This window comes from Cupressus sempervirens, chromosome 7, assembly GCF_028749045.1.
Source record: "Cupressus sempervirens isolate cs-2001-9-10 chromosome 7, ASM2874904v1, whole genome shotgun sequence".
Taxonomy (NCBI): domain Eukaryota; kingdom Viridiplantae; phylum Streptophyta; class Pinopsida; order Cupressales; family Cupressaceae; genus Cupressus; species Cupressus sempervirens.
Window position 1 is genome coordinate 613,658,036 of NC_143124.1, and position 27,047 is coordinate 613,685,082.

A 27,047-nucleotide genomic window follows, 5' to 3' on the forward strand; every position below is an offset into this window, starting at 1 on the left:
TCTGGAGCGTGCTATTATTTGTTTGGCATCAACAATCTGGCCTGATTGTGGTTTGTTTCTGGAATTTGGTGTTGATACATCTGCACTTTCAGTGCTCCCATTCACCTTGTATTTTGGCGATTGAGGCACTAAATATCCTGGGTGTTTTCTGCATTGAATTTGGACACCAATATATTGTTTTTTGTGGCGGTTGTATCCCTGTGAGACTAATCTGCAGTTTGGCAATTTGTGCGAAGAAATCTGGGCGCCCGTACAACCCATTTTGGCATCAATTTGCTGCAACAACACTTGTACGTTGGACGTTGGAGATAACTGATTTTGGGCAGCTATATTGAGAGGTACAATTTGCATTTTTGGAGGACTGTTTGAACTTAACAGGCTGCAAGGGATTAATGTCTGCTTCTATTTGGTCAAACGGAATTTGCTAGACGGAATCAGGGGTGCATAATTGGTCTGCTGTAACTATTCTAAAAGCTCTTCTTTACCAGGTTCATCCCTTGTAATTTGTTGGTATCTTTGCAGCCTTTGGCTAATTAATAAAAATCATTTCAGTTCTATTGTGATTCAGAGTTAGTTGCTTGAGAATATTTTCAATTCAGAACTTTGTATGCACATACGTGTGGGAGGGTTTATATCAATTGTAGAGTATTCAACAGTGCCAAAGTCTGAAAGTCTGATTCATTTAGTGAATTTTGAGTAGACCAGTACATTTCCTAGCGTTGTGATAAAATTCAAAACATATATATACCATGATAACTGAATTGTTTGCCACCTATATGCCAAAATGTCATAATTCTGATTAGTTTAAGGAAATTGATGTCTTTGAGCTAAATCGTTGAACTATAACCAGCTGGGGTTATGACAGAGCCTGAGATTTCATTAAAGGCAACCTTGAAAGAGAGGGAGCAGATAGAGGAGATGATTCATTCAACCTATGGTGATCTCAATCATATTGATTCAGAGGGAGTAAACCATGTCGAGATGTATTCTTCAATGATTAATAAAATATGGCAGTCAAGAGGATTGTGATTCATGAATATAACTTGTCACTATGTGATTTTAATGGGCTTACCCGCTTGTGTACATCACGAGGAAGTGACGACTTCCAAATGATGTCACTTGTATTTGTAAAAGTTATTGAAAGGTGACGATCTTACAATAATTTAATTTTCTATTATGATGGATATCTTACGATGTCTATGCAGATCATGATAGATTATGCCTTGCATGGTGGATGTTTATATGGTATGCATTATGAGAATGCATGTGCACATACCTTATAAACATTTTTTGAGCATATGGTGAATGTGATGCAAATTGATGTTCTAGAGGCCATTACACAGAGTATGTGGTGAATATAATACAATTTGATGTTCTGGAGGCCATCACTCACTATACTTGGTGAATATCTTGCTTCTCATTCTGGATGCCAGTACATAAAGAGTATCTGATGAATATCATAGGTTGATATTCTGAAGCCAATACTCAATTGTGATATCAAAATGGTAATTATTATATGTTGATGTTCTGCAGACCATTACCTTATTGAGTACATGGCGAAAATCAAGTGTTAGTATTCTGGAGACCATTACTCAGAGTATTTGGTGAATATCATATGTTGATATTCTGAAGGCCAATACTAATGATATTAAATGTGATATCAAAATAGTAGAAATCTTCTGATCAAAGATTTCCTTAATGTGCCATTCATAAAGATTGCTAGTGGTGTAATATTTGTCTTGTGTTTATCCTCCCTAGCTAAGAGGTAGTGTTGATGTTTGGTAGCTTCAGTCGGATAAAACTATGGCTATATATAATTATATATGAGATATAATTACATATGAGATATCAGTTTATTATGTGAGAGAAATATATATATATATATATATATGATTATATTTGTTATTATATTAATTATCAAATTAATGAATACACATGTCCCATGAAGGGACATGTCCCTTCTTATCCTTTTCTCATTACAAATAAGAGGTCGCTGCCATTTGGAACATACATACCAGACATTATGGCAGTGCTTAGTACATTTGCAGCAGTCCTCGGAGATCCAACAGTATTGTGAAACAATAATGCAAGTGCAGGCCGAAATTAGAAAATAATAAAATCACACATTTTTTTCTTTAAATTCTGAAAAAGAACAAGTGACAAAAACAGAGAACTATGGAAGGACCACTTAACACCTCAGTTTCTTGCCACCTCACTTTGCAATGGTCAGTGACTCAGTATTGCTGATTTCTACAGTTGCACTTTCAAACCCTGCACAAAATGATTTTTGTTTCGTCCAACTTCCCCATAAATGTTTTTGGCATGAAAAAACAAGTCAGAATTAGATAAGGATGCTCTTTATTTTATTTTATTTGGAGCTTAGTGTGGTGTGCGGCCCCACAAAACAAAAAGAATAAAGCAATCATGGTAAGTAATAAAAAACCATTTTTCAACTCAGGACCTTTCTGGGAAAAAATTCCAGTGCACAATTGTGTGGAAAGTTGGCCATCCCCTTGCTCTTTGGCTAGTGCAAGGAATAGGGGTCAGCTAGGGGATGCCCTTTGTATACTTGGAGAGACTGAAAAATCTCTGACTATGCGTTTCCGAGGAACATAGATTGTAACTTGCAGCTCTTGATGAAGATAGAATGGTCACATCACACAATGATATACATAACAAAATCCTTTACATGGATCAAGTACGGTCCATTCCTCTCTCATTTCAGATGCTCCATTGCATTCTTGTGGCAAACCAACACATATTTTTGCACCAGTTTACAGATAATTGGAGCATTAACAAGACTAAAAGGTATCATCCAAACCTTCAAGGCTTCATCTTTAGTTGTGAAGTTTATCTTTGCATATTGTCTTTTGCAATCCCCTCTCAAGAATATTTTACATCTGTGCTGGAAAAGGTAATTACAGCAGTAATGACTATAACACTTATTTGCCTTTTCTTGTTATTCAAGAGGTCACTAAATTAGTGTTTAGAAGAAATAGCATGAATCTTTTCTTTTTGTTGTTTTGAACATCTGGGTATACAATTGTTTGTACCTACAAATATTGAATCATTTCTCTACTGTTTCTATAGATGGCAATGAATGGAGAATGTGATGCTTTTCTTACCAGTAGAGTGGCACTGAGTTGATCCAGTGAGATTGTTTGAATTGCTGTAGAAACAATCCCATGGTATAGTTTAATTGTATGGATTTTCTAATGTTGAATTGATAATCCAAAATCAATTGGAATTGCAGGTATGAAGAAATGAGGCAATTTGGCAGCTTACTTGTTCTGAGAAGTACAAGATAATTGGATACGAATATGACTCTTGATACTCTTTTGGTTGTATCAATTATATTATGAAGCATGCTTTTGGACCAAGATACCTTGATTCTGTTCAAATGCCAGTAAAAGAAGATGAAGGTTTTACTAGAAAGTTGACTGATGATGGGGGCCTCAGTAAATCTCTTGTAACCAGTCAACAAGAAAATCACATCCCGACTTCTCAGATTGAGTATTGCTATTCATCAGATGCAGGAGGTGTCGTTAGTTGCCCAACAAATGACTTACCAGAAGCAATTTCATTATTAAAGTCGCACACAGATGACAGTGTTCATGTTGCGGCCAATCTGCAGATGTCTGTTGGCAACAATGTACAGACAGCAGAACCAAAATCCAAGGTAAAAGAACTCTTTTATACAGATACATGTTCTCCCCACCTCTCTGTGTCTGAACCGGAATTTAGTGCTGGATTTACACCTTTTGCAAGCTTAAGTTCTGGGGCTTTGCTTGAGGTATGCACATCAGAGAACTATCTAAAACCATCTACTAGTCATTCGAATAGGCCAAATGAGGGTTCCAATGTCAGGAAAAGTAAGGAATCAAAAATATACTATGACGAGCAATCTGTTGATCGTGTTAATCAAGGTCATGTTAGATTTCGACCAAATAATTTAGGACCCTGGAATCATCTATATCATCTGGCAGCTTCTGCGGGAAGCTTTGGAGTGCACAATGAAACCTCTATGGAAAAAGCAGGTCATAGTTCTCAAATATCATCCTTTCGAGGTTGTAATTTCAATCTCCAAGAGGATGTAGAAAATAGGCAGAATGCTCTTGACCATTGTGCCAGAATGAAACAAGACAGCTCTGCAACATCAAATCATTTAAAACTAAAAGTTGGCCTTCCAGAAAAGTTTTCCAACAGCAAACATTTGCTACAGACCTCTCATGCAAATGCTCATGTTTTGAATAGCAACAACAGCTATAGTGGGCCATCACCAGCAAGCAAACCAGTGACACAAATGTCGGAAGGAATACGAACCAAAATTCTATCATCTTCTTGCTCTTACCAATTTTTGGTTAAAGACTCTCTAAATGACAACAGAAGTGCAGCAGCTAGACAGGTTACAGTTCATTCTGATATCTCCATGTCTGAGGCAAGAAGCCAGAAGTCAGAAAGAGAATTGTGCAAGCATCATGGAGAAGGGAACTGCCAACTGTCTAGCATTTCAAGTGTTCATGCATCAGAGTTGGGTCTGCATGCTACCATGGAAACCAGCAATGGAAGCACACAGAATTGCCTTAACTTGCGGCAGTGGCTCAGCCAGACATCACGGAAAGTCAATAGAATCGAGAATTTACATTTTTTCAAACAAATATTAGAAATAGTAGGACATGCACACTCACAGGAAATGGTTTTAAGAAACATATGCCCTTCTTGTTTTGTGCTTTCGTCATTAAACCGAGTCATATATCTTGAGTCTCCATGTCAATCCAGGTTTGAGTTTTTCAAAAATCAAGAGTACAGTTCATATGGTCGTGTAATTCATTCACCAGAGCTCCATCAAAATAGAAAACGACCCAGACAGAGCTCGACAACAGATTTTGCTAATGGGCAGGGCTATGGTGGTACATTTCAGATACCAAATCAGAAGCTGAGTATATCTGGTTCAGGCAACCAACAGAGCAATCATTTTTATGTTGGACCTGATGCTAGTTTTCAAAATGAAGGATTGGGATCCTTTGGCAAATCTAACTCGTTTGATATGTTTCCTGGACAAGCCTATGAACCTTTTTCTTTAGATCATACAACAGAAGGTATTATAGATGAAAATTTGCTTTTAGCGAATGTTCAGAGTTCCAGAAACAGGCTCAGTGAAGGCCAGCAGCAGGTCATAGAACAAACTTGGGAGCAATACCAAAGTAGTTTAGGAGCATTTGACAGAAAAGACTTTTTGCTTCTGGAGAAGAACTGGTATAGCAGTACTGAAGAGCTTAATGGTGGAACACCGACATTTTCATCTGACATGTATGCTTTAGGGGTTCTATTATTTGAGGTATGTGTACACAGCACGATTCAAAAAACATCGTGACGCACAATTTAATCTTTAGTTTTGAGGATTTTTTAGCAATTTACTATATTTTTAGAATTGATTACTCATCATACATTTTAATCAATGTATTGTACTTTAGTGGACTAGTATGGTTGTTTTGATGTACTTAGTCTCATGTTAGCTTTTTTCATATTTTAAAGCTATATGGCAGTTAATTTTCTTTGTTCTTTGGAAACATTTCTGTTGTGTTTTATATTAAAAAATTCTATCTGCTTTTTTTCTTAATATTGATTCTTTAAAGTTTAAATTTTTTTCTGTTTCATTATGTAATTTGCATCACTGCATAGAGTACATTGAATGTATGAGACACTATTCCATCTTTTTATTACATACTCTATGAACAAAGTACATTTTCTGGATGGGGTATTGTTCTTTGTCTATTGAGCTACAAGAAACGTTTGATAATGTTGACAGTGACTTTCTTTTCAGTTTCAGAGCGGACCTTTTCCTTGCATCTATGCAACTCTTCCCTTACTTTTTCCTATATGTTCAGTTTGTGTGTTTAAGTAAAGTCTTATATCTATCATATAGAATCAGCAACTAATCTAGCATGTAATCTTCTATCGGGGATTAGCATGTAAATTTCTCTCTGAAGCAGATGAACTAGCAATCTATGAAGACATGACATGTAAACAATTAAAATAAAATCTAAATTATGTAACTTGAATCTTAGATCCCAAATTCGTCCAAATTCATCCAAATTTGCCCAAATTTGTCCCTAATTTGATCTGGGCAGCCAAAATTCGCCCGGGTTCAAATTCTGAACTGCGCGTTCGAACCAGCCTAGTGAAAATTGAACCTTGATCGAACTTGGGTCGAACCGGACCAGTATTTCGAACTGGTTCGAACCCAGGCATGGTTCTTGGGCCAAAACAGCGAACCTGGGTAACTAAGTGTTTTTACATGTAAATGATATGAAAAAGTGTGTTTTATCTTACAAGAGCTGGAAGTCGCAATTTTGTTAGAGAATATGTGTAAATGCTATCAAGAAACATGTTTCTATTCCCTCTATTGTTGCATATGACTCCAAGAAGACTGGGTGGTGATTTTTGAAGCATTTGCATGCTTTTAAGAGCATCTTGCAAAAAAACAGCCTCTCTAGGGCATGTTTTTGACCAAAAACAACTTGGAGATGAAAAATTTCAAGTTTTAAGAGCTGTGTTTGGAGTTTGAAAGCTCGTCTAGGGCACGTTTTTTGCAAAAACGGGTTTTGCTGAAGCAAATGCAAGCTTTTATACTTGCAACTTGAAGCGAGAAACTCACCTAGGGCATAAAAACAGGATTTCCGGCTTGTTTTATTCATTCAAATCCACATTTCTTCCTCCTTGGACGCCGTTTTTGTTTTCCATTGGATCTTGTATCAAACTCGAAACATTTTCAGATTTGATTCTTTCAATCTTGTTGCTAAACTTATGCATTTTGTTTTTCCATCATGTACACTTGTCAAACATTCAATCTTGACTTGAATATGCAGTCATTTATCTACAAGATTGAGTCAAAATCTTCATCTATATAACATTTTTTAGGGACCATTTTCTTAATCCAACAATCATTTGGATTTACTTTTAGAGTGCTTCAAAGGTTTTGGGAATAACTTATCTTATTTTTTTGCCAAAGTAGGTAAATTTTCCTTGTGCAATTTTGGGGTAGGGGACAAACATAATAGCTAGTCCTCAGCTGAACAGGTAGAATTCCCACCCAAGATTCAATGCACCACCCTACAATTCTAAGGGCATTCTATAGTTATGATTTGTTTTTCATGTGTTGTATATATATTTTTAAAAATACAAGTCTTTCATTTCATTTTCAGATTTCTATGCTTTTTAGTTTTAATAATGATCCTTCTTCCGCCTAAAATTCTTCAAGTTGCATATGCAAGAATCTCTTCATTCTTGTATATGCAGTCGAGATTAAATACCGCCATTCTAAACATTGACTTGCTATGAAGAAGCAACTTATTTGTTCTCACATGCAAGTGCAAGATAAAAGCCCACCTTTCAAGCACATTACACTCATTCAATGCTTTTACCAAGGCTGCAAATGGACATAAAAATCCTGTTCGTGAGGTTCAAGTGCTTACCTATTAACTTGTAATGTGACAGACAAAACCCCACATATGAGTAAATAATCTTCCCTTTTGTATATACATGCATATGCACCTTATTTCCTTGCTTTATGCTCGTTGTACCCTCATATGTAGTGCCTGCAGATAATCTCGTTTTTGAGTTTTTCCCTCATTTGAAGAGCTGGTTCTGCCTAAAATCTTTCACAATCTGTTGCTCAAAGGTCTTCTACTTATATCCTATAAGCATACTCTTCTAGATATGCAAAGTTTAAGCTTGAAAGACTATTTTATGACTTTTTCTGGTGACTAAAGAACAACAACATACAAAGGAAGTGATGAAAGATGGAATGATTGTATGCAGAGAATGCTTTAATGACAGAGATAAAAGAAACAAATGTGCTTTTCAGGATCAAACCAGCATTATACTACAAAACAGTCCAGGATGCAAGTTCTTATTCCATATCAACATGCTTCTACCAAACCTGAGCAATGCAACCATCATGCATCTTGTAGCAGCATGGTGACCAATAAATCATGATGTAATAGGTCATGTCTTGTCAGACATTTAGAATATCTCATCATGTATTTGTAATTTGTATTTGACAAATTACATGTAATGTAAAAACACAATGCAATTGCATGTGATAGTGTTGTCTTACGTAATCATGTTGCAAGTGCTTTAAGCCTTGTAGCTTTGAATAAGTCAAATTTAGTTAGTTAGTTAAAGAATAAGTCAAGGTTGTTAAGAGATTTCCCCTTTTTTCTCCACCTTTCTCTCCACACCTTTTCTTATATAAAGAAAGGAGCTCATTGTAAATAATCATCTTTCAGAAATGCAAGAAAATTTTGCCAGTTCTTTTTTGCACTCTAACACTGAGCTTAGATGTAAATTGGATTTCTTTTAATAAAAGGGGCAACTTGCTTTCAAATTTTGTGCTGATTCAAGGTGTTATATGATGACATTTTCTGGATATTGATTGTGAGTTTTAAAGCTTTTCTCAAGAAGGAAATGAATTCAATTGTGTAGACTTTGAGCTACCTATTGCATTGAGAGCCAATTTGAACTTTTGAAGACTTTGTGCTGCAGGAAGACAAATTGTTATAGTTGGTAGTGGCTGCAATTACTAAGAGCTGAAGACATTGGGCTTTAGTTGTAAGTGTTTTTATTAAATTTGAGAGTGTTCATTGAGAGACTTTGTGCCTTACTGGTTATTCTACTTGAATCTTAATTCGGGACAATCGGAAGAGTCTCTGATTCCTATACTTTTTTCTCAAAATATGAAAAGTAAACTTCTACCTCTGGTATTGTTCTTGAGTCAATTCTAGGGTCACCGATATTATTGTAGCAACAAGAAACTTTTGTTAAGTTGGAAAATTGTAGTTGTATGCAAATCATTCCTGAAAAAAGAGGAATTGATTAAGAGAGCCACCCCTTTTGTAATTTCAGTTATGTTCCTATTGAAGCCACCTAGGGTAAGAAGGGAGCTTCCACTATTGCTGAGAGGAGAGCAGAATCTCATGCGACATTGCCTAAAGTCATAATTTCGTAAGTTGTGGTCATAGTGACTCACAATTTTTTAGCCAACTATGTTCATGGAAATATTTTAATAAATTGAAATGGTTTCATTAGGAGTTTGTAAAGTATATTTTGCTTCTTCTTGAAATAGATATCACTTGTAAGAAACATACATGTGATACATAATCAAAATTCTTTAGGAAGTTTGATCAAATTTGGAAATATGTAAGCTAGGAAAAACAGGAATAAAATAGGAATCTATGATCCATTTTTAGGGATCATGTAGCCATGTTTATATTATTTGGATTGTCAGATGAATCTTTTTTGTCTTGCTGATTTATTAAAAAGGAGAGGGTCAGCCTGACCTTTTAATAGTTATAAAAGTTCAGACATCTTTTGTTACCAAGTCAATGGCTGATTATTTTGCCTATTACTTGTTGGCTTGTGGGTAGTTGCTAGAAAATAGTTGTATGTTTAACTTGCAATTGAACACTTCGCATGTGATTCTTGAGGTGAAGGAAGGTAGTCCGATATGTGGACAATTTTCTTTGTTCGATATGATTGTGTCAAACACAATTAAAGCAATCATTGTTATTTGTTTCCTACCAATTGACACGTGTTGTTATTGTTGGCTAAAAACTTCGCAAGTCATTGAAACCACAACCTACAAAATTATGACTTTAGGAAATTGTTTTGTGAGATAAATCTCTCCTCTCAGCAGTAAGGGAGACTCCCTTTGTCCCGTAGGTGGCTACAATGAAGACCTAACTGAAATTAACAAATTGTTGCTTCTCTGAATCAGCTCCTCTTTTTTTCAGGAATGATTGTATGGGAAAAACAACTACTTGCAATTTAACAAAACATACTTATTGCTACGATAATACCGGTGGCTCGGTGGTTGACCTAAGAAGAAATCCTAAGACAACAAGTATAGTTATATTTGGTTGATTAACAATAAGAACCCAAAGTCTCGTACAATTAATCCCAAGGCACAAAGTCTCTTGTCAACTATCCAAGTTAAAATAATATACTCTAAATTAAGGCACAAAGTCTTTAATTCTGAGTACTTGCAGCTACTATCAAACTTTAATAATTCTGTTTCTAGAAGCTCAAAGTCTTCAAGAAATCAAATTGAACCCTCCAATGCTCCACATGAATAAACTATAAACTAAATCAAAGGTAAACAGATCAATGCAACATAAGAATACAAAGATCAACTTCAAGCTTCACAACGCAAAGTTTGAGAACTGCTGCTTGTTTATTCAATTCAAAAATTTTGTATCGAGAAACATAAAGTCTTCAAGTTACAAGCAACTTCGACGTAGGCATAAAACAAAAGATGATTATTTACAATGCTCTCTTTCCTTTACATAGGAAAATAAGAGAGAGAAAGGTGGAGAAGAAAGGGGAAACCCTCAACCACTTTGACTTTTTTCTAAAAAACATCTAACTAATTGTGACTTATTCAAAGTTGCATACCTAATGCGATTGCATCTTAATTACATGAAGCTTGTATACGTGCGCATGTTTCCTCTATTTACAATATATATTGCTTTTACATGTAATCTGCCATAAACTACTTCTACCCCTAAAAATAATGAGAAATAAGTGCCCAAGGCACTTTGAAGAGATCTTCGCAACATGTACATGAATTTTCCAAATTAATGCAATGACTCTTGTAGAACTGCTAAATCTGGTTCTCCTGTGCTTTGTGCAAGAATTGACAACTTATTCAAAACATTTTTGTTGTAAGGTTCCCGACCTCTGTGGGAGTGCGACAAACAATTGTGTGGTTCTTGACCTTTGTGTGTGAGACGAACAAAGTACGGATACACTAGATTTGTGGCCCATACAATAGTGCTGGTTATGGAGGGGAGTACAGATGATGATGGAGGCTGTACGGTGGCAGAACAAGGTGGCCATATGATGGACACCTACAGGTTGTAAGGTAGCAGCCAAGGCGGCCGTACGGTAGGCATCGACAGGCCGTATGGTTGTAGACAAGGTGGCCGTACAGTGGATGTTTGCTGTACGCTGGAGAAGAAGTACGGTGGAGGTGGATGGGTGTGTAACAGAAGGCCGTACGGTCAGAGACACTATGTAGCAGAAGGGCCGCACACTCACTTATTTTGTGTAACAGGAGTCTGTACAAAACACAATGATGTAGTACAATTGTGTATTGTTCTTGTTCAACTATTCTCCTAGTGCATGAAAAGATGAATAGTGTGCAGATGGTGGAAACTCAATCATGCAATCTAAACTTAGAGATCTAAATTCAGCCGATAGAATTAAACAATAATGAAAATTAGGAACAAATAACCTTCAATTATTATTTGCCAAAAGATGGTGGTCCGAATAGATCTGAGAAAAGTGCTACAGGCGATGGAATAGGGTGAGGGTTGAATCCTACTGAAACCGAAAGAGCCAAGTAGGGAAGATCATTCACTTCCAAAATGGCGAATTACAGAGAATCCCAACAAGAATTCATAGTATATAGAAATAATCCAAATAAAATGCATACCTAAAGACTACCTACAAGCTGTGCTTTAATACTTGTCGTGAAAACTTTCCGAGGGTGTACAAAGATAGCCGATGACGATACAAACTACGGAAACAAAATAAAAATGGGTCGGAGATATATTAAATCAATCGGCCCATTAACAATAGTTTTGTAAATGATTTATTTATAACGGGAACATTACAGTCCTCCGCCCCAAATTTTGCTTGACCTCAAGCAAATGCAATCCCGGGTGCTGGAGAATGTGCTTGGCCTCCCACGTCATGTCGTCCAATGGCAAGTGTTTCCAATGCATCAAATATTCCTTCACTGTGCAGTTCTGCAAAGTCTTCTCATGTACTTCGATGATCTCAACTGGTTCCATTATGAGCTTTCCTTCATTGAGTGGTTGAAGGTCTATGGCTACCATGACATTCTACCCTAAGGCCTTCTTCAGGCATAAAACATGGAAGATGTTATGAATACGGCTTCCCTCTGGACGTTCTAGCTCGTATGCGACTTAACCAACGCAACGAACTACACGATAGGGGCCATAAAACTGTGGCTTCAATTTTTCTTTTCCCTTTTCCTTCAATGAGGATTGTTGATATGGCTGGAGCTAGAGATAGACTAAGTCCTCTACTTTGGAACTCCTCTCCATTCTGTGTCTCGCGGTGTACATCTTTTGTTGATTTTGTGCCCGCTATAAGTTTTCCTTAAAGCATCTCAGTATGTCCTGACCCTCTTGAAGCCAGTCCCTCGCCCTTGGTGCGCGGCTATCACCTAGAACTTTGTCGATGAAGGAAAGGGGTTTGTATTCGTACAGAGCTTTGAATGGTGCCATTCCGATGGACATGGGTACATGGTATTGTAGCAATATTTCCCTAGATGTAACCATTTGACCCATGCTCATTGTTGTGCCGAAACGTAGTTCCGAAGGTAACCTTCGAGCCACTTGTTTACAATCTTCGTTTGTCTATTTGTTTGTGGGTGGTAACTAGTACTTGGTGACAATTCTGTCCTTGCCATCTGAAACAATTTTGTCCAGAAGATACTGATGAAGGGCCCATCCCGATCATTGACAATGTTTTGGGGTAACCCATGCAGACGAAAGACTATTCTAAAAAATAGATCAACAACTTTGACCGCCTGAAGATTTGAGGGGATGACGAAGAAATGTGCCTACTTTGTCAATCTGTCAACCACCACGAAAATACAATCCTTTCCGTACACCTTGGGAAGCCCTGTTATGAAATCCATCGAGATACTTTCCCACTTATGTTCTGGAATTGGCAGAGGTTTAAAGTAACCCGACAGGTAGAGTATGTTCGAATTTGTTCTGTTGGCAGACCACACACTCTCTTACATACTACAACATGTTCTCTTTAAGTCCTTTCCATGAAAACCTCTCCCGGAGACTTCTGTAAGTTTTGAGGAAATCCGGGTGTCCTGCCAAGGGTGAGTCGTGTACTTCCTTCAAGATTTTCTGCTTCAATTTGGATTCTGGCACTAAAAATACTGATTCTTATAGTAGATAATGTCATCCACCACTTCGTACCGATCATCCTGGGTGTTGCCATCCATTAGCTCGCAGGCAAATGTGTTTTTGGAATATTCTACCAACAAATGTGCTTTCCAATCAACTGAAATCTGGTTTAGTGAGTAGATGGTGGGTTTCCTGAACAAGGCATCTGCAACCACATTGTTCTTTCCTTTCACATATTCAATGTCAAAATCAAAAGCTTGAACCTTGCTTACCCATTTTTGTTGCCTTTCATTCAAGTCTTGTTGCTCTAGAAAATATCTCAAATTGTTGTGATCCGTACAGACGATAAACTTGGCACCCGTCAGATACTGTCAAAACTTGGTTAGTGCATGTACGATGGCCAACATCTCTTTGTCGTAGATGGAATATAGGCATTCCGTTTGTGTAAGCTTCCTGCTCTTATAGGCTATGGGGTGTCTATCTTGCATCAGTACCGCGCCAATGCCTTCTTCGGATGCGTTGCACTCCAAAATGAATGGTCGAGTGAAATCAGGTAATGCAAGTATGGGACAAGTGCTCATTGCCTCTTTCAGTTTATCAAAAGTGAGTTGTGCCTTTTCATTCCACTGGAAAGACCCCTTCCTTGTAAGATCTGTTAAGGGTGCACTGAGCTGAAAGAATCCTTTAACGAACCTCCAGTAATAACTGCACAGTTTGAAAAATCCTCGCAATTCCGAGAGTGATTTTGGGGGAGGCCAATCAAGGATAGCCCAAATCTTCTCTTGATGAACTTGAAATCCATATTTACTGACATGCCCCAGGTACAGTATTTTTGTCATACCGAATTCACACTTGGATTGCTTGGCGAACAAAGATTGTTCCTTCATGATCCTTAGGACTTCCTCCAGATGCTTTATGTGCTCCTCCCATGTCTTGCTATAAATAAGATCATCAAAAAATACCAATAAGTACTTATGCAATTGTTTGTTGAAGATGCGATTCATGAATGATTGAAATGTAGCAGGTGCATTTGTCAATCCGAATGGCATGACCAGGAACTCATAATGCCCGTAGTGACAACGAAAGGCCGTCTTTTCTACGTCTTCCTCCCTCATGCGGATCTGATGGTATTCGGAATGGAGATCTATTTTCGAAAAATAGACTACGCCATGTAATTCATTCAGCAACTCATCTATCCTTGGAATTGAATATCTATTCTTTATTTATTTTTGTTCAACGCACGATAATCCACACACATGAGCATCGTCCCATCCTTTTTGACCAATACCACCAAAGACGCGAAAGGTCTAGAACTGGGGACAGATCCATCCTTTCTCTAGCAGTTCTTGAATCGTCTTTTCAATCTCATCTTTGAACTTCTTGGGATGACGGTACGGTGTGGTTATGACCGGTTTGGCTCCTGCTTCCAACTCGATTGTATGTTCAAACCCTCGATGTGGTGGTATGCCGACAAGAATGTCTATAAAAACTTTATCGTGGTTGCTCAAAATCTTTTGGAGATTGTCATCTTGGAGAGGTGTTCGTTGCCCTTTTATAGGTTTTGTCAAAACAAAACAATGTGCGGCCCAAGCAATGTCATCACGTCGAAAAATTGCCTCCATTTGATGCGCAAAAACTTCTTTCAAACCCTCATTTTCCATTATGTGAAGAACAACCTTCTTTCCATCGACAAAGAAAGTGAAATCCATCCGTTTGAAACTCTGAGTGTATTCATCAAGTGTCTCCATCCACTGTATGCTTAGAATAACCTACATATCATCAAAGTCCACTATGAAGAAATCCTTGGTCACTGTGTGATTCGCCATTGTGATACTTGGCTGAGGAACAAGGTGCGTGCATGGCAGAAGAGTCCCTCCGGCAACCTTGACCTGAAATCTTGTGTGCGTCTCCATAGGTAGACCTCTTTGCTTCACCAGAGTTGAGTTTATGAAATTTAGAGTGGCTCCACTATCCAGCATCACTGTAACCTTTTGTCCTTGAAGGGTACCTCGTACATGAAAAACTGTGCATCTCTGGCAACCAGCTAGGGCAATAGTTCCTCCGCACCGTACCAAAGTTGCAATTCTTTTCGTACAGTTCAAACTAACCATGTCGGTGTCGTCATGATGTTGGTTGTCTTCGGCAAGCGTTTCTTCCTGTTCATCATCATCATCGGACACGACCTCAATGTAGTGTATTTTTCCTTTTCCGAGGCATTTGTGGTCAGGTTCCCATAGTACCTTGCAATTGAAACATAATTTCTTCCTTCGGAGTTCCTGTTTGGTAGCTTCGTCCAATGACGGCAATCTCGGTGGAGGTTTATTATCTTCATCCCTCGGAAACACCGGCGGTTTGGGTGTGAGTAACTTTAGGAGGTTGACGTCGATGATGATGCCATGCTCTGTGCCTTCTTAATAGCATCTGACAAGGTGGTAGGATTGAACCCTTTTACCCAACCTTTTAGTAGTTCTGTCAATCTGTCCATGAAGAGCACTCTCCGTTTTCTTTCAAAATTGTTCGTGACCAAAGAAGAGAGTTTCTTAAATTTCGCAATGTACTGGTCGACCGATCCAGTTTGTCTTAGTTGTGCCAAATCTTTGAAAGTGAGTTCCGGATCTTTATCATCAAATCGCTCTATCAATCTCTTAGTGAATTCTGCGTAAGTAGTTATTTGATCATTCCCCAGTGTGATGGTGCCGTGATGCCACCATTCATGTGCAACTCCCTCCAAGTGTAGTGCCGCAAATTTGATTGCTTCTTCTTTTGGCATAGGATTTAGCTAGAAGTAAGTATCGGCCTTCATTACCCACGCTTTGCAGATATGGATCCAGATCCATCAAATGGAGACAGATTTACTTTACTCAACTTTCTTCTGAGATCATTTAAAGTATCCTCTATTTGTGCCTCCTAAATATCTCATTGTAAGATTTGCGTAATCTTTGTAGGATATATCCTCCTCAAAATTCGCATTCTTCCAGTCTTCTCTCAGTTGTTCTTGCATCTCTTTAAAAGTTGGTTGTTTCCCTCTGTGTGGTGCCTCCGTCCGTGGGGGAAAAGACAACATGAAAGGTCGAGAGTGTGTTGGATAAGGGTTTGATTTACCTGACACCGAGTCCACATTGTGACTATTCTATTCTCCGGATATTTTATTGTCTGCCAACTTTTTGAGAGTCTCTTCCACGAGTCGCTGAGTATCAGTGATCTATGCCTGATTCCTAGCAAGTTCTCTCAGTAGTGCCACGAGTTCGATAGCTATTGGTTCCGGTTCGGGAACCATTTTATCAACGGAATGTGTCCTTCTCTTCTGGCTATAAACTCTCATTCACTGTCCACAGGCTAGCAGGATCGAAGCTCTGATACCACTGTAAGGTTCCTGACCTCTGTGGGTGTGCGACAAACAATTGTGTGGTTCCTGACCTCTGTGTGTGAGATGAACAAAGTATAGATACACTAGATCTGTGGGCTGTATGGTAGTGCTGGTTATGGAGGGGAGTACGAATGATGATGGAGGCCGTACGGTGGCAGAACAAGGTGGTCGTACGATGGGCATCTACAGGTTGTACGGTGGCAGCCAAGGTGGCCGTATGGTAGGCACCTACAGGCCGTACGGTGGCAGACGAGGTGGCCATATGGTGGATGTTTATTGTACGGTGGAGAAGTACAATGGAGGTGGATGGGTGTGTGACAGAAGGCCATATGCTCAAAGACACTATGTAGTAGGAGGGCCGTACGGTCACATATACTGTGTAACAAGAGTCCGTACAGAACACAATGATGTGGTACAATAGTGTATTGTTCTTGTTCGACTATTCTCCTGGAGTATAGAAAGATGAATGGTGTGCAGATGGTGGAAACTCAATCATGCAATCTAAACTTAGAGATCTAAATTCAGCAGATAGAATTAAACAATAATGGAAATTAGGACACAAAAAACCTTCAGTTAGTATTTGCCAAAAGATGGTGCTTTGGATAGATCCGAGCGAAGTGCTATAGGCGATGGAATAGGGTGAGGGTTGAATTCCACTGAAACCGGAAGAGCCAAATAGGGAAGACCTTTCACTTCCGAAATGGCGAATTACAGAGAATTCCAACAGGAATTCGCAATATACAGAAATAATCCAAATAAAATGCATATCTAGAGACTACCTACAAGCCGTGCTTAAATACCCGTCAGGAAAACTTTCCGAGGGTGTACAAAGATAGCTGACGGTGATGCAAACTATGGAAACAAAATAAAAATGGGTTCGAGATATATTAAATCAATCGGCCTATTAACAATAGTTTTATAAATGATTTATTTTATAATGGGAACATTACATTTGTTTTCTTAAGTAACACTGTGTAATATCCCATCTCCCAAGATAATTATATATCAAAATTTAATTTAAATATATAAAATAATTGATTGATTAATTATATGCCAACAAATCATAATAATATAAATTGTTATTAAATATATTATATATATAATAAAGAATGAAACATTAACAATATATTATCATCTCATGAAACATTAATAAAATTCTATAACTAAAAATATTATATTATATTAAAATATAATATTTTGTTAGTAAAGATAATGAGAAACTTGAACTGATATGACCATTGGAGAGACATCAAATAATATATAATAGAGTTATAGAAAGGGGAGAGAGGGACGACAACAACCATGATCATAAGCGAATGAAGAGAGGACATTGTCGACAGACAAAAGAACCATAAATGGGTTACAACAGCCATGGGGAAGCAATCCAACAATATAGAAGAACCTCAACGAATTTGATAGTCTATTAGGAAATGATGGAAGCATCGGCTTGGAAAAATAATAAACAAAGAAATACCACTACAACATATAGCCATCGATATATCAACAAAAGACATCAATGAAAGGAGTGAGACAATACATCATAGTCTACATAGAGGACAGACATGCATAGTATTTGTCGGCTGGGCTAAAGACGAGACAATAAAGACAAGACCAATAACAAAGCGGGAAGGACTGCATAGCATTAGAGACACGACCACCATCCATGGGAGACCAAGCTATCACCGGGCAACATCACATACAACTCGCAAAGACAGTAGATAAACCTGGGGGTTGATCAAACAATTATTGAAGGATCACCGATCAAGTTAGATGGGGGTCAAATAACATTACAAGGATGGTGATAATATACGATGGAGAAATTGACGGGGAAGATTATAGTAAAGAGTATGTCAGGTATGATAGACAAAGTCGGTAACCAAGCATGTGCCAAAAATGCTAAATTTTGAACAAACAGAGGATATAGATCTCATAAATCCAACTTTGCGCTATGTCATTGGACATAGATAGCTAACAATCACATATATCGAATCAAAAAGAGGGATTAAGGATAATTGAAACTGAGAAGAGTGGATACAACATTAATATTATCAAAGCTTATACGAAACAGAAGTTTCTAGCAATGCACATGATATGTCTTACTCAATGCATACACATAGATTTAACGGTAGCATCTTGCCATGATCATAACAGTTCATTCATTACAGTTTGTGATATGGAATGAGGAGGAGGATGTGTAACACACAGTGGTGACTAAAGATGAAGTTGATGAATGACCATGGAGCTACATCTATAAAAGAACATGATATAGTGACCTGGATGGAGAAGATACAAACCAGCAGGATAGCCAAAAAGAGAGTAATTAAGACTGAAGATAAATAGTCAGAATATTAATTAGTGAAAGTATCACAGGGATATAATTAACTCTAATATCAAACAGAGAGAATAATATAAAAAGTAGACCATCATATCAGAACCAAAGGTAGTTGAGGTATATGACATATGAATTATATCATAGATTAAATTATCAATCAAAAATTGATAACCATATATGAGATGAGAATTCTATAATTTTCATAGAGGCCAAGTATGAATCTTGGTAGAGGACATTCTTTAAGAATGTTGAGTTCCTCTTGGAGGAATAAAAGATTAGAGGGCATTCATAATCGAATGTCAGGATTCTAAATTGAATCCTAGAGAGAGATATATGTTGAGTATCTTGTAGAGAAAATATATATTGTAGTGGTCAAACATATGCAAATGTTAGAGACGAGACTTGGTAGAGGTGGGATCTCTACCAAGTAGTGTTACCAGAGATCCCAAAGAGGCCTAAGGGAGAATCTCTTTCTACGACAATTACCTAATCGAGACGTAGTTCTCACCAGAGGGTTAGGTGATTGGAGAAAGGATCTCTCCCGATGGATTAGGAAGGGTAGCTAGGGTAGTATTTACTTAAACCTAATTTTGCTAATATGTTTTACATACAATTTTCCCATATTGTACTGACGAATAGTTGCAGTGTATAGCTTTCAAACCTAATTGGAAAATGGGGACATCACACACTGCTACATTCTTTTATTCCGTTGTAGATTACGAAGTGAAAATCTATAACTTGTGAGAGTATCAATCTCTCCAAAATCAAAGTTTTCTTGCAAAATTGTACCATTGGTTCACCTTCAATCACTAGGTTTTGCAACACCTTTTCCCTGTTGTTCATTAGATGCAAGGTACTATAATACATCTTCACCGAAGAGAAAATCCCATAGGCGCACAAAACATCTAAGTCAACCTCATTCATGGTCTTCCATACATTCATGTCCACCTTGAGAGATTTGTGTTGTTGATGAAAAGAAGTAAGAAGCTCCTTCAACCTAGCTAAAACATCTCTCCCACGCCTTAGTATTCTAAAACTGTCCTCGATCACATCCATTCCTTGAGATACTAGGTGATCACACCAATTATCCACAACCTTAGCTTTCCTCTTAATATGCACTGCATGCTTTGAAGGTTCAATTGCTAGAGAAGAAACCTTCATCTTCTCAATGATGCCATACCGTCTAGTGTTCTCCTCGTTGAGCTTGTTTTTCCGTTTCCCACAGCATCATGTGCATCCTGCTAACAAGACAAGCGAGGTTGTTTACTATGTTTAACTATGATGAACTTGTAATAATTGGTTTTCATTTGCTTTACTGACTTTTCAATGAGAGGCTCAACCACATTTGCATACTTGGTGTTGTCAACACCCACTAAGATCCTTGCCACCACTTCGGCCTTTTTGGTCTTAAAAACCTTAGCCTTCGTAACCATGTTGGAATCATGGTCCTTGAGTGGAAGTTCTACCTTCTCTTTTCAGCAATTGTAGTGAGCTAAGGAGGAAGTGTGAAGGGCCCTGTAATAGTAGTGGTAACCAGAGTGGATATCAGGTGGGTTTATGCAATTGTAGTCACAATAGTTGGGGTCTTGGACTTTATTGCCACTGGAGCTGGGATACTATGTTTGACTTCTGCAACGAACTGGCTCAAATCGTGTTGATTAAATATCCATTAATGCCATGGATGGAATTGTGACATTAGGAATTGGCATGGTGTAGGTAGCAAATACACTTTTAAAGTTGTGATACTCTATTTGAACTGTAGGAGCAACCAAAGAAATGGGCATAGCTGGTGTGATCGAAGTTGGATGCACATGAAATGATGTTGGCTTAGGAGGAAAAGTATCCATGGCAGCATGCAAGGGTGCATCCATTGAATCTGCTGAAGCTGGTGCAAAATTGGGAAGAATAGTAGCAACCAATGTTTCCAGAGGAGGTCTCCTTGGAGAGCACTTTCTTGGTGGTGGAGGAAGTTTATGACCACTTAGGTCAATGTGAATGTTTTGAGGTTCTGCAAATTTCACCTCAAGCACACTTCCCTTTGCTTTGTCCTTGATGGTAAGCTTTAAATGTCTATTGCTGAAGACTTTGTGCCATCCTTTTGTTTGCATCTCATTTCAACCCTTAAACCAATTGAACCAGTAAGATCAAAATCTCTTCCAAGTTTAATCTTTATGTTTCTCAATCCTCTTTTATTTGACCAGATATTTGTATTCACAAGAATGAGTTGAAAATGATCCCCTATGGAAATGCTCTCCTTGGATGAGTAGGATGGAGATGTAATAGGTAGCCTATCAAGTTGATGCTTGTTGTATTCTGGATCCATAATTTGATCATCATCTTGAACCCCTGCAGGGATCTCTATGAGGTTGAAGTCCACAATTTGCTTTAGAGTCAACGGACAATAGTCCATCCGATGAAATGTCAATCTCTGTGCACAAATCAACCCAAATGTCTTCAAGATGATGAACATGAATGCTGGATTTTCTGATTTTTTTTTTTATGCCCTACCAATCCAAACGCTTCGTGTCATGAATTTCTTCAAAGTAATCCTTTGAAGCTTAGACTCCATGTTCTTGGCTTTAGGTATAGTATCCAGTGAATAATCACCAATCTTTTAAGGATTTCTTGATGAAATCCCAACTCTTGGTCTATGCAAGGAAGAATGGTAAGTTTGTACTGCCATCAACTGCCTTGCCAACTCCATGAGGATAATTTGGTCAGTGGGGTATCTTGGAAGAGTGTATGACTCATCTTTGAAATAACCAACTCTCATATATGTGAAGATCGGAAACTGGAGGAACAAACAACCATACTCATTCACTTTCGCTCAAGCCCCATTAGACACACACTTCTTTGAAAGTTCCTTGTTGAATAGATAGATGTAATGCCCAAAGAAAGCATCTTGCACCCTCCTATAATGCATCCGGTTACACCTCAAGGTGAGCTGATCAAAATACTTGCAAACTAGCACTGTCAAGCAATCACCCTTTGTAGAAACTCTTGAGAAAAAACCCATGGCAGCAACATTGTACACCAGGTATGAGTTCATGTAGAAGATCCCAATTGAAGAGAGTTGAATGAGCTGCACTGATAACATATCACTAATCATCTGTCCCAAAAAGATCTTTCATTTGGAGCGAACAATGAGAGAGATTAACTTATACATCCATGACTCAAAGGTGTTGGATTCTTTGAGTCTAACAATGCGACTAAGTAGTGTGATAAGATCATTGGTTCATTCCTTGAAATCAGAATGACACACTCCTTTTGGCCATCTAACAAGATTGGGCCTCTTGTTTATCAACCAGTTAGCATTCACATGCCTACTGCATTTTGCCATATCATTGTTCCATATCTCCAAGACTTTATGTCCTGTGATGTTAGTCACATAGTAACATGAGGACGCGTCTCCCCCCTTTTTGCCCCACACACCGGGGACTTGGATGCATTGAGGACTTGGGGACTATGTTCCCTCGTCCCCAGCGGTGCCAACAGATTCCACCACCTTTGTCGAGGATGGGGAGACGTCCCAGTGTTAACTATTGGCTGATTTGACTATTTATGTTTAATGTTTGACGTTCCAATTCAATGCAATGTTCAAGTATTTACTCTTTTACATTTTTATATCTTATATTGCAATAAATCTTTTCATAACTAGCATTTTAAGTACCATATGTATAATATATATAATGCCCTCGGTCCCCCCGCCGTCCCCAAAATAAGGCGCCTCTGTTCCCCTGTCCCAGAAACTTGTCCCCCCGTCCCCCAGGGTGGTGTAAATATGGTTAGGCACCAGTGGAACTCGAAAGATTCTGTCAAGAGTCTTTGGATCTAGATCGATGATGGTCTTCCCATTTTGGTCCTTGATAGTCTTTGATGAGAGATTAAACTTCTTGGTCCAAGCACATAGGAACTCAAGTTCATGGGAAGCCAAAGGAAAACTAGAGACTAGATGATTTGCACTTTGTTTTATACATGTCATATCACTTATAGCAACAACATTTACTCTGTTCAAAAAGTCCTTGTTATCCAAGTGCGAGATATTGATGTCCCTAATATTTTCACAATACAAGGTTACTTGTGAAGGAGATACGGAGTTATGGTATTGGTCATATTGGTACTTTATGAAACTTTTGCATGAAAGGTATGGCTGGAAATTGTTGGGACAACGGATGGATGCAAATGTTTGAGCTCAAAAACATGCGTTTCAATGTTGAAAAATCCAAAAATGGGTTTTTGAAGTGTGTAAGCACATGTAGACAGCATTGATATTATGTGGAAAAATGCATGGGAATTGATGGAAAGACATCTGCTTATAATGAACTTTTTCATTTTTGTTGTAAGTAAATGTGCACGGACATGCAAACAACCACCATTACGAGTTTTAAAGTCATGTGGCAGTGGTATGCAAAGTATGAATGGAGCACATGCAAGCATGGAAGTAGGGTTTTTGGACACAAAAGCATGTGATCAATGAGCTCACTTTTTATAGACAGCATTGATATTATGTGGAAAAATGCATGTGAATGGATGGAAAGACATCTACTTATAATGAACTTTTTCATTTTTGTTATAAGTAAATGTGCAAGGACATGCAAACAACCACCATTACAAGTTTTAAAGTCATGTGGCAGTGGTATGCAAAGTATGAATGGAGCGCATGCAAGCATGGAAGTAGGGTTTTTGGACACAAAAGCATGTGATCAATGAGCTCACTTTTTATGATAGTTTCTTTCAAGAGCATGGTTTTAATCCCGACCGCACATACAAGTAAGGCGAAGTACTTGCATGTGCAACTTAAAGAATTTAGATGAAAGATAGAAGGAACACATCATATGCATAATGCAAATCTGAAAATTGAAATGAAATGATTTGTAAAAACAAAAGAACAAATCTATACAACAATGCCCTATGAAATTGGTAAAGAATCTTACCTTTTTTCCTCAAGAAGCAAAGGAATGAGTCTCTTTAATCTCTTATGCAAAATCTGAAAATGAATCCAATGAGATTTTTGGATTTAGAAAGATTGCATGAATGGGACTTAAATAGATTTTGAATCTTGACTCAATCCTTACAAAGCGAATGCTTTCTTGAGTCAAAATCCGTTGCTTGTTAAGTGTGGGAAGTTAGAGATAAAAAAGCAACAGTTTTGACCAAATCATATGCAATATGTAATGCATATAAAAAATGGCGTCCGAGGCATCAAATGCAACTTGAAAAGAGTTGTAAACAAGATGGAAATGAAATGCAATGCTTTAGAACATACCTTGAGGCAAGAACTTGAAGAGTTGCTGAAGAAAAATGACCAAACAAAAGGCATTTTTGGGCAAAAATGTGCCCTAAGCAGGGTTTAATGAGAATAAAACACCTCCAAATCTGCGAGTTTGATGAGCCAAGATTGATACTTGTGGAATTTGATATGCAATATGTAATGCATATCAAAAATGGCGTCCGAGGCATCAAATGCAACTTGAAAAGAGTTGTAAGCAAGATGGAAATGAAATGCAATGCTTTAGAACATACCTTGAGGCAAGAACTTGAAGAGTTGGTGAAGAAAAATGACCAAACAAAAGGCATTTTTGGGCAAAAATGTGCCCTAAACAGGGTTTAATGAGAATAAAACACCTCCAAATCTGTGAGTTTGATGAGCCAAGATTGATCCTTGTGGAATTTGAGGCAAAAACCTCCCTATTAAAGACACAAATTTTAAGTTTTTGGTAATGAATCTCATTTGCTCTCCAAAATTCGTCTGTCATGTCCCTTTTTTAGCTCTGTCTAGCAGTGACATGAGAGTTAGCCTATTATGGAGTCTTGTAGGCTGGCATTGGTGATTAGGGACTCAGTTAGGGCTTTTTGCCTGCGAATTTGGTATTATAGGCAATAGTAGACCAGTTGAGAGCAGTTCCTTGATTTTAGGAGTCAGTTCCTTAATTGGAGGAGGAGATTCCTACCTTTTAGGAGGTGGTGACGTCTCTAGAGTTGATGTTCTATGAGATCACCCCCTAGTCTCAATTTTAGGAGATTTGGGTGTGTTCCCTATATTTTAAGAGTATCCCTAGATTTGAGGGTGTGACTGCCAGTTGGCCTAGGTTGTCCGGTATCAGTCATAGGTAGGTGACAAACTCAATTTCATGTTTTAGAGGTTTTTGGGTTGTTCCTTGGCTACTTGGAAAATATTTTAATATATTTAAATATTCTCCTCAGTTAGCATTTTAATAATTTAAATAAGGCCAAGTGTTTAGCCATTTTGGAGTAATAAGGAGTTTTTTGGCTCCATTTGGATCGATTTGCCTATGTGTGATAGCTTGTTGGAAAGAGCTCAGTCTCTAGTATTTGATTATCACTTGCCGAGACTTATTTGATGCTTGGAGCTATTTGACATTAATAAAGTAATGATTTCCTTCTATTTGGACGCCTTTATTGGGAAAATAATGTTATATTATAAAGTTCAAATGAAATCCACTTTAGGGTTCTTTTAGGGTTCGAATTGCCTTGGAGAGCGGATATAAGGAGAAGGCAACCTAAAGATGAGTATCTTTTATCATTTTATCATCCTATCTTGGATGCCATTGCTCTGGAAGAGCATTCCTCACCTGGGACGCAAAACCTAGTGCTGAGAGTGGATTTGTTGGGACATAGTCCTCAACAAGATCAAATTCGAAGGTTCCTATGCATACAGTTTGATCAAGGCAGTGGATTGGTTTCTAATATTGCAGTTACACTTTGCAGGCAGTGGATTCTTAGGGAAGGCAGCCACTTTGGTTCAGCCTGGCGTTTATTACAGCAGCTCACCTGGATCCCATTTTCAGCTGGCATCCATCTTGTTTGAAACACATCTGTATTAGTAGTATTCTGAAATAAATCAGACTTTGCTGGTGTGGTTTTAGAATCATTTCCGGATTAGTATGTATTGCTGCATATTATTTCTATCACTTCTATTTATCAGTTGTTGTTATTTATTCATTGTAATACCTATTTTTTGAAAAATACAAAAAGAAACAACATTCTTCTGCAACTTCTGTCTAGCTCTATAAGATCAAAGAAAAATCTACAAGAAAATATAATTTATATAATTAAATATTATAGCAGCAGCAGAGCAAATATCCATTTGGGATATTTCACCATCCAGCCAATAACGCCCAAGAAGATTGGGTTTTCTTAACTCAAAAACATGTGCTTTCCTCTCATAAATCGCCACCCAATGCTTAGTCCAAAAAATGCCTTCAATTGGAATAAAGACGAGCTTTTACAAGTTCAAAACATGTCTTTAAATTCCAAATTGTCACCCATGCTTAAAACGCATGCAAGGTTAGTAAAGATGAGTTTCTTGAGATGAAAAATGTGTGCCTTTTTAATGCCAAATCACCACCCAATGCTTCAAATGGTTAGAAAGTCATTAAAGACATGTATTTTAATATGCGAAACACATGTTTTGGCCTCCAAAATTGCTGCTCATATGCATTTTATTCAAAAACTACCTTCAAGGTAAGTAAAGACATGGCTTTGCATGCAAAAGCATGTGCTTTTGCTCTCCAAATTGCCACTTTATGAGTTTTTAGTGCGAATGGAAGTAAATACGTGTGTTTAGAATGGAAAAGCATGTGCTTTTGGGTTCAAAATTCCCACCATTATGCATTTAAATCATCACTAAAGATAAAATACACATTAATGGACTTTTAGAATGCAACAATATGTGCTTTTGGAAATAAAATTTCTCACTTATAAGCCTTTAAATTATTAAAGGTCTATAACAATAATTTAAATATGGAAAAGCATATTACAAACGCTACCATGCACATATTAAATGATATAAAAATGTGTTGTTGCATATAAAAGGCCCACTTATATGAATTTACGACTTATATTTTATTTGTAATGGGTTTTTAAAAGGTTATTTGCATGTTGATGATATGCAATGAGTGATAAAAACCCCACCGTCATGCATTTTAAGTGTCTCATGTAATTAAACTTAATAACTATCTATAGTTTTCGATAAAGTAACATGAAAATAGACTTAAAAGGTTTGTTTCATTAAAACGTTAAAATCTATGTCGAAATCCACTTTAAACATTTAAAATAATTTTATTTCTCGCTATTGCTAGTAAAAAGCCACTTTTGGAGGATTTTTTACGATGATGTGCTGTCGCTCTGAAAAACCCCACATTTTCCCTTACAACTTGAGCTAGATAACTCCGTTTGAGACCTAAGTTTAGCTTGAAACAAGCGGTATTTCAAGGGCTATTATCCTAAGGGAAAAACAAGACTCAAAACTATTTATAACAAAAAGAAATATGAAGAAAAGATGTGAAAGATACCAAGAATCAAGTTCTTGTAGTTAGAGAAGAAAAACTCCTACTTACAAACATATGGGGATTTAACTTGACGGAAA

The 27,047-nt window shown here is 37.6% G+C and overlaps 1 protein-coding gene across 2 annotated transcripts in view; it reads left to right on the top strand.

Annotated features, from left to right (window-relative positions):
* LOC149548211 (protein SPA1-RELATED 4-like) overlaps positions 1-27,047 on the top strand; it is a 185,719-nt gene that overhangs the window by 68,202 nt on the left and 90,470 nt on the right. For both annotated transcript variants that reach the window (XM_089792255.1, XM_089792257.1), the window contains one exon: positions 3,254-5,338. In XM_089792255.1, coding sequence (XP_089648381.1) covers positions 3,359-5,338 — 1,980 coding nt within the window. In that variant the 5' untranslated portion in view covers positions 3,254-3,358. The remainder of the gene's footprint in view (positions 1-3,253; positions 5,339-27,047) is intronic.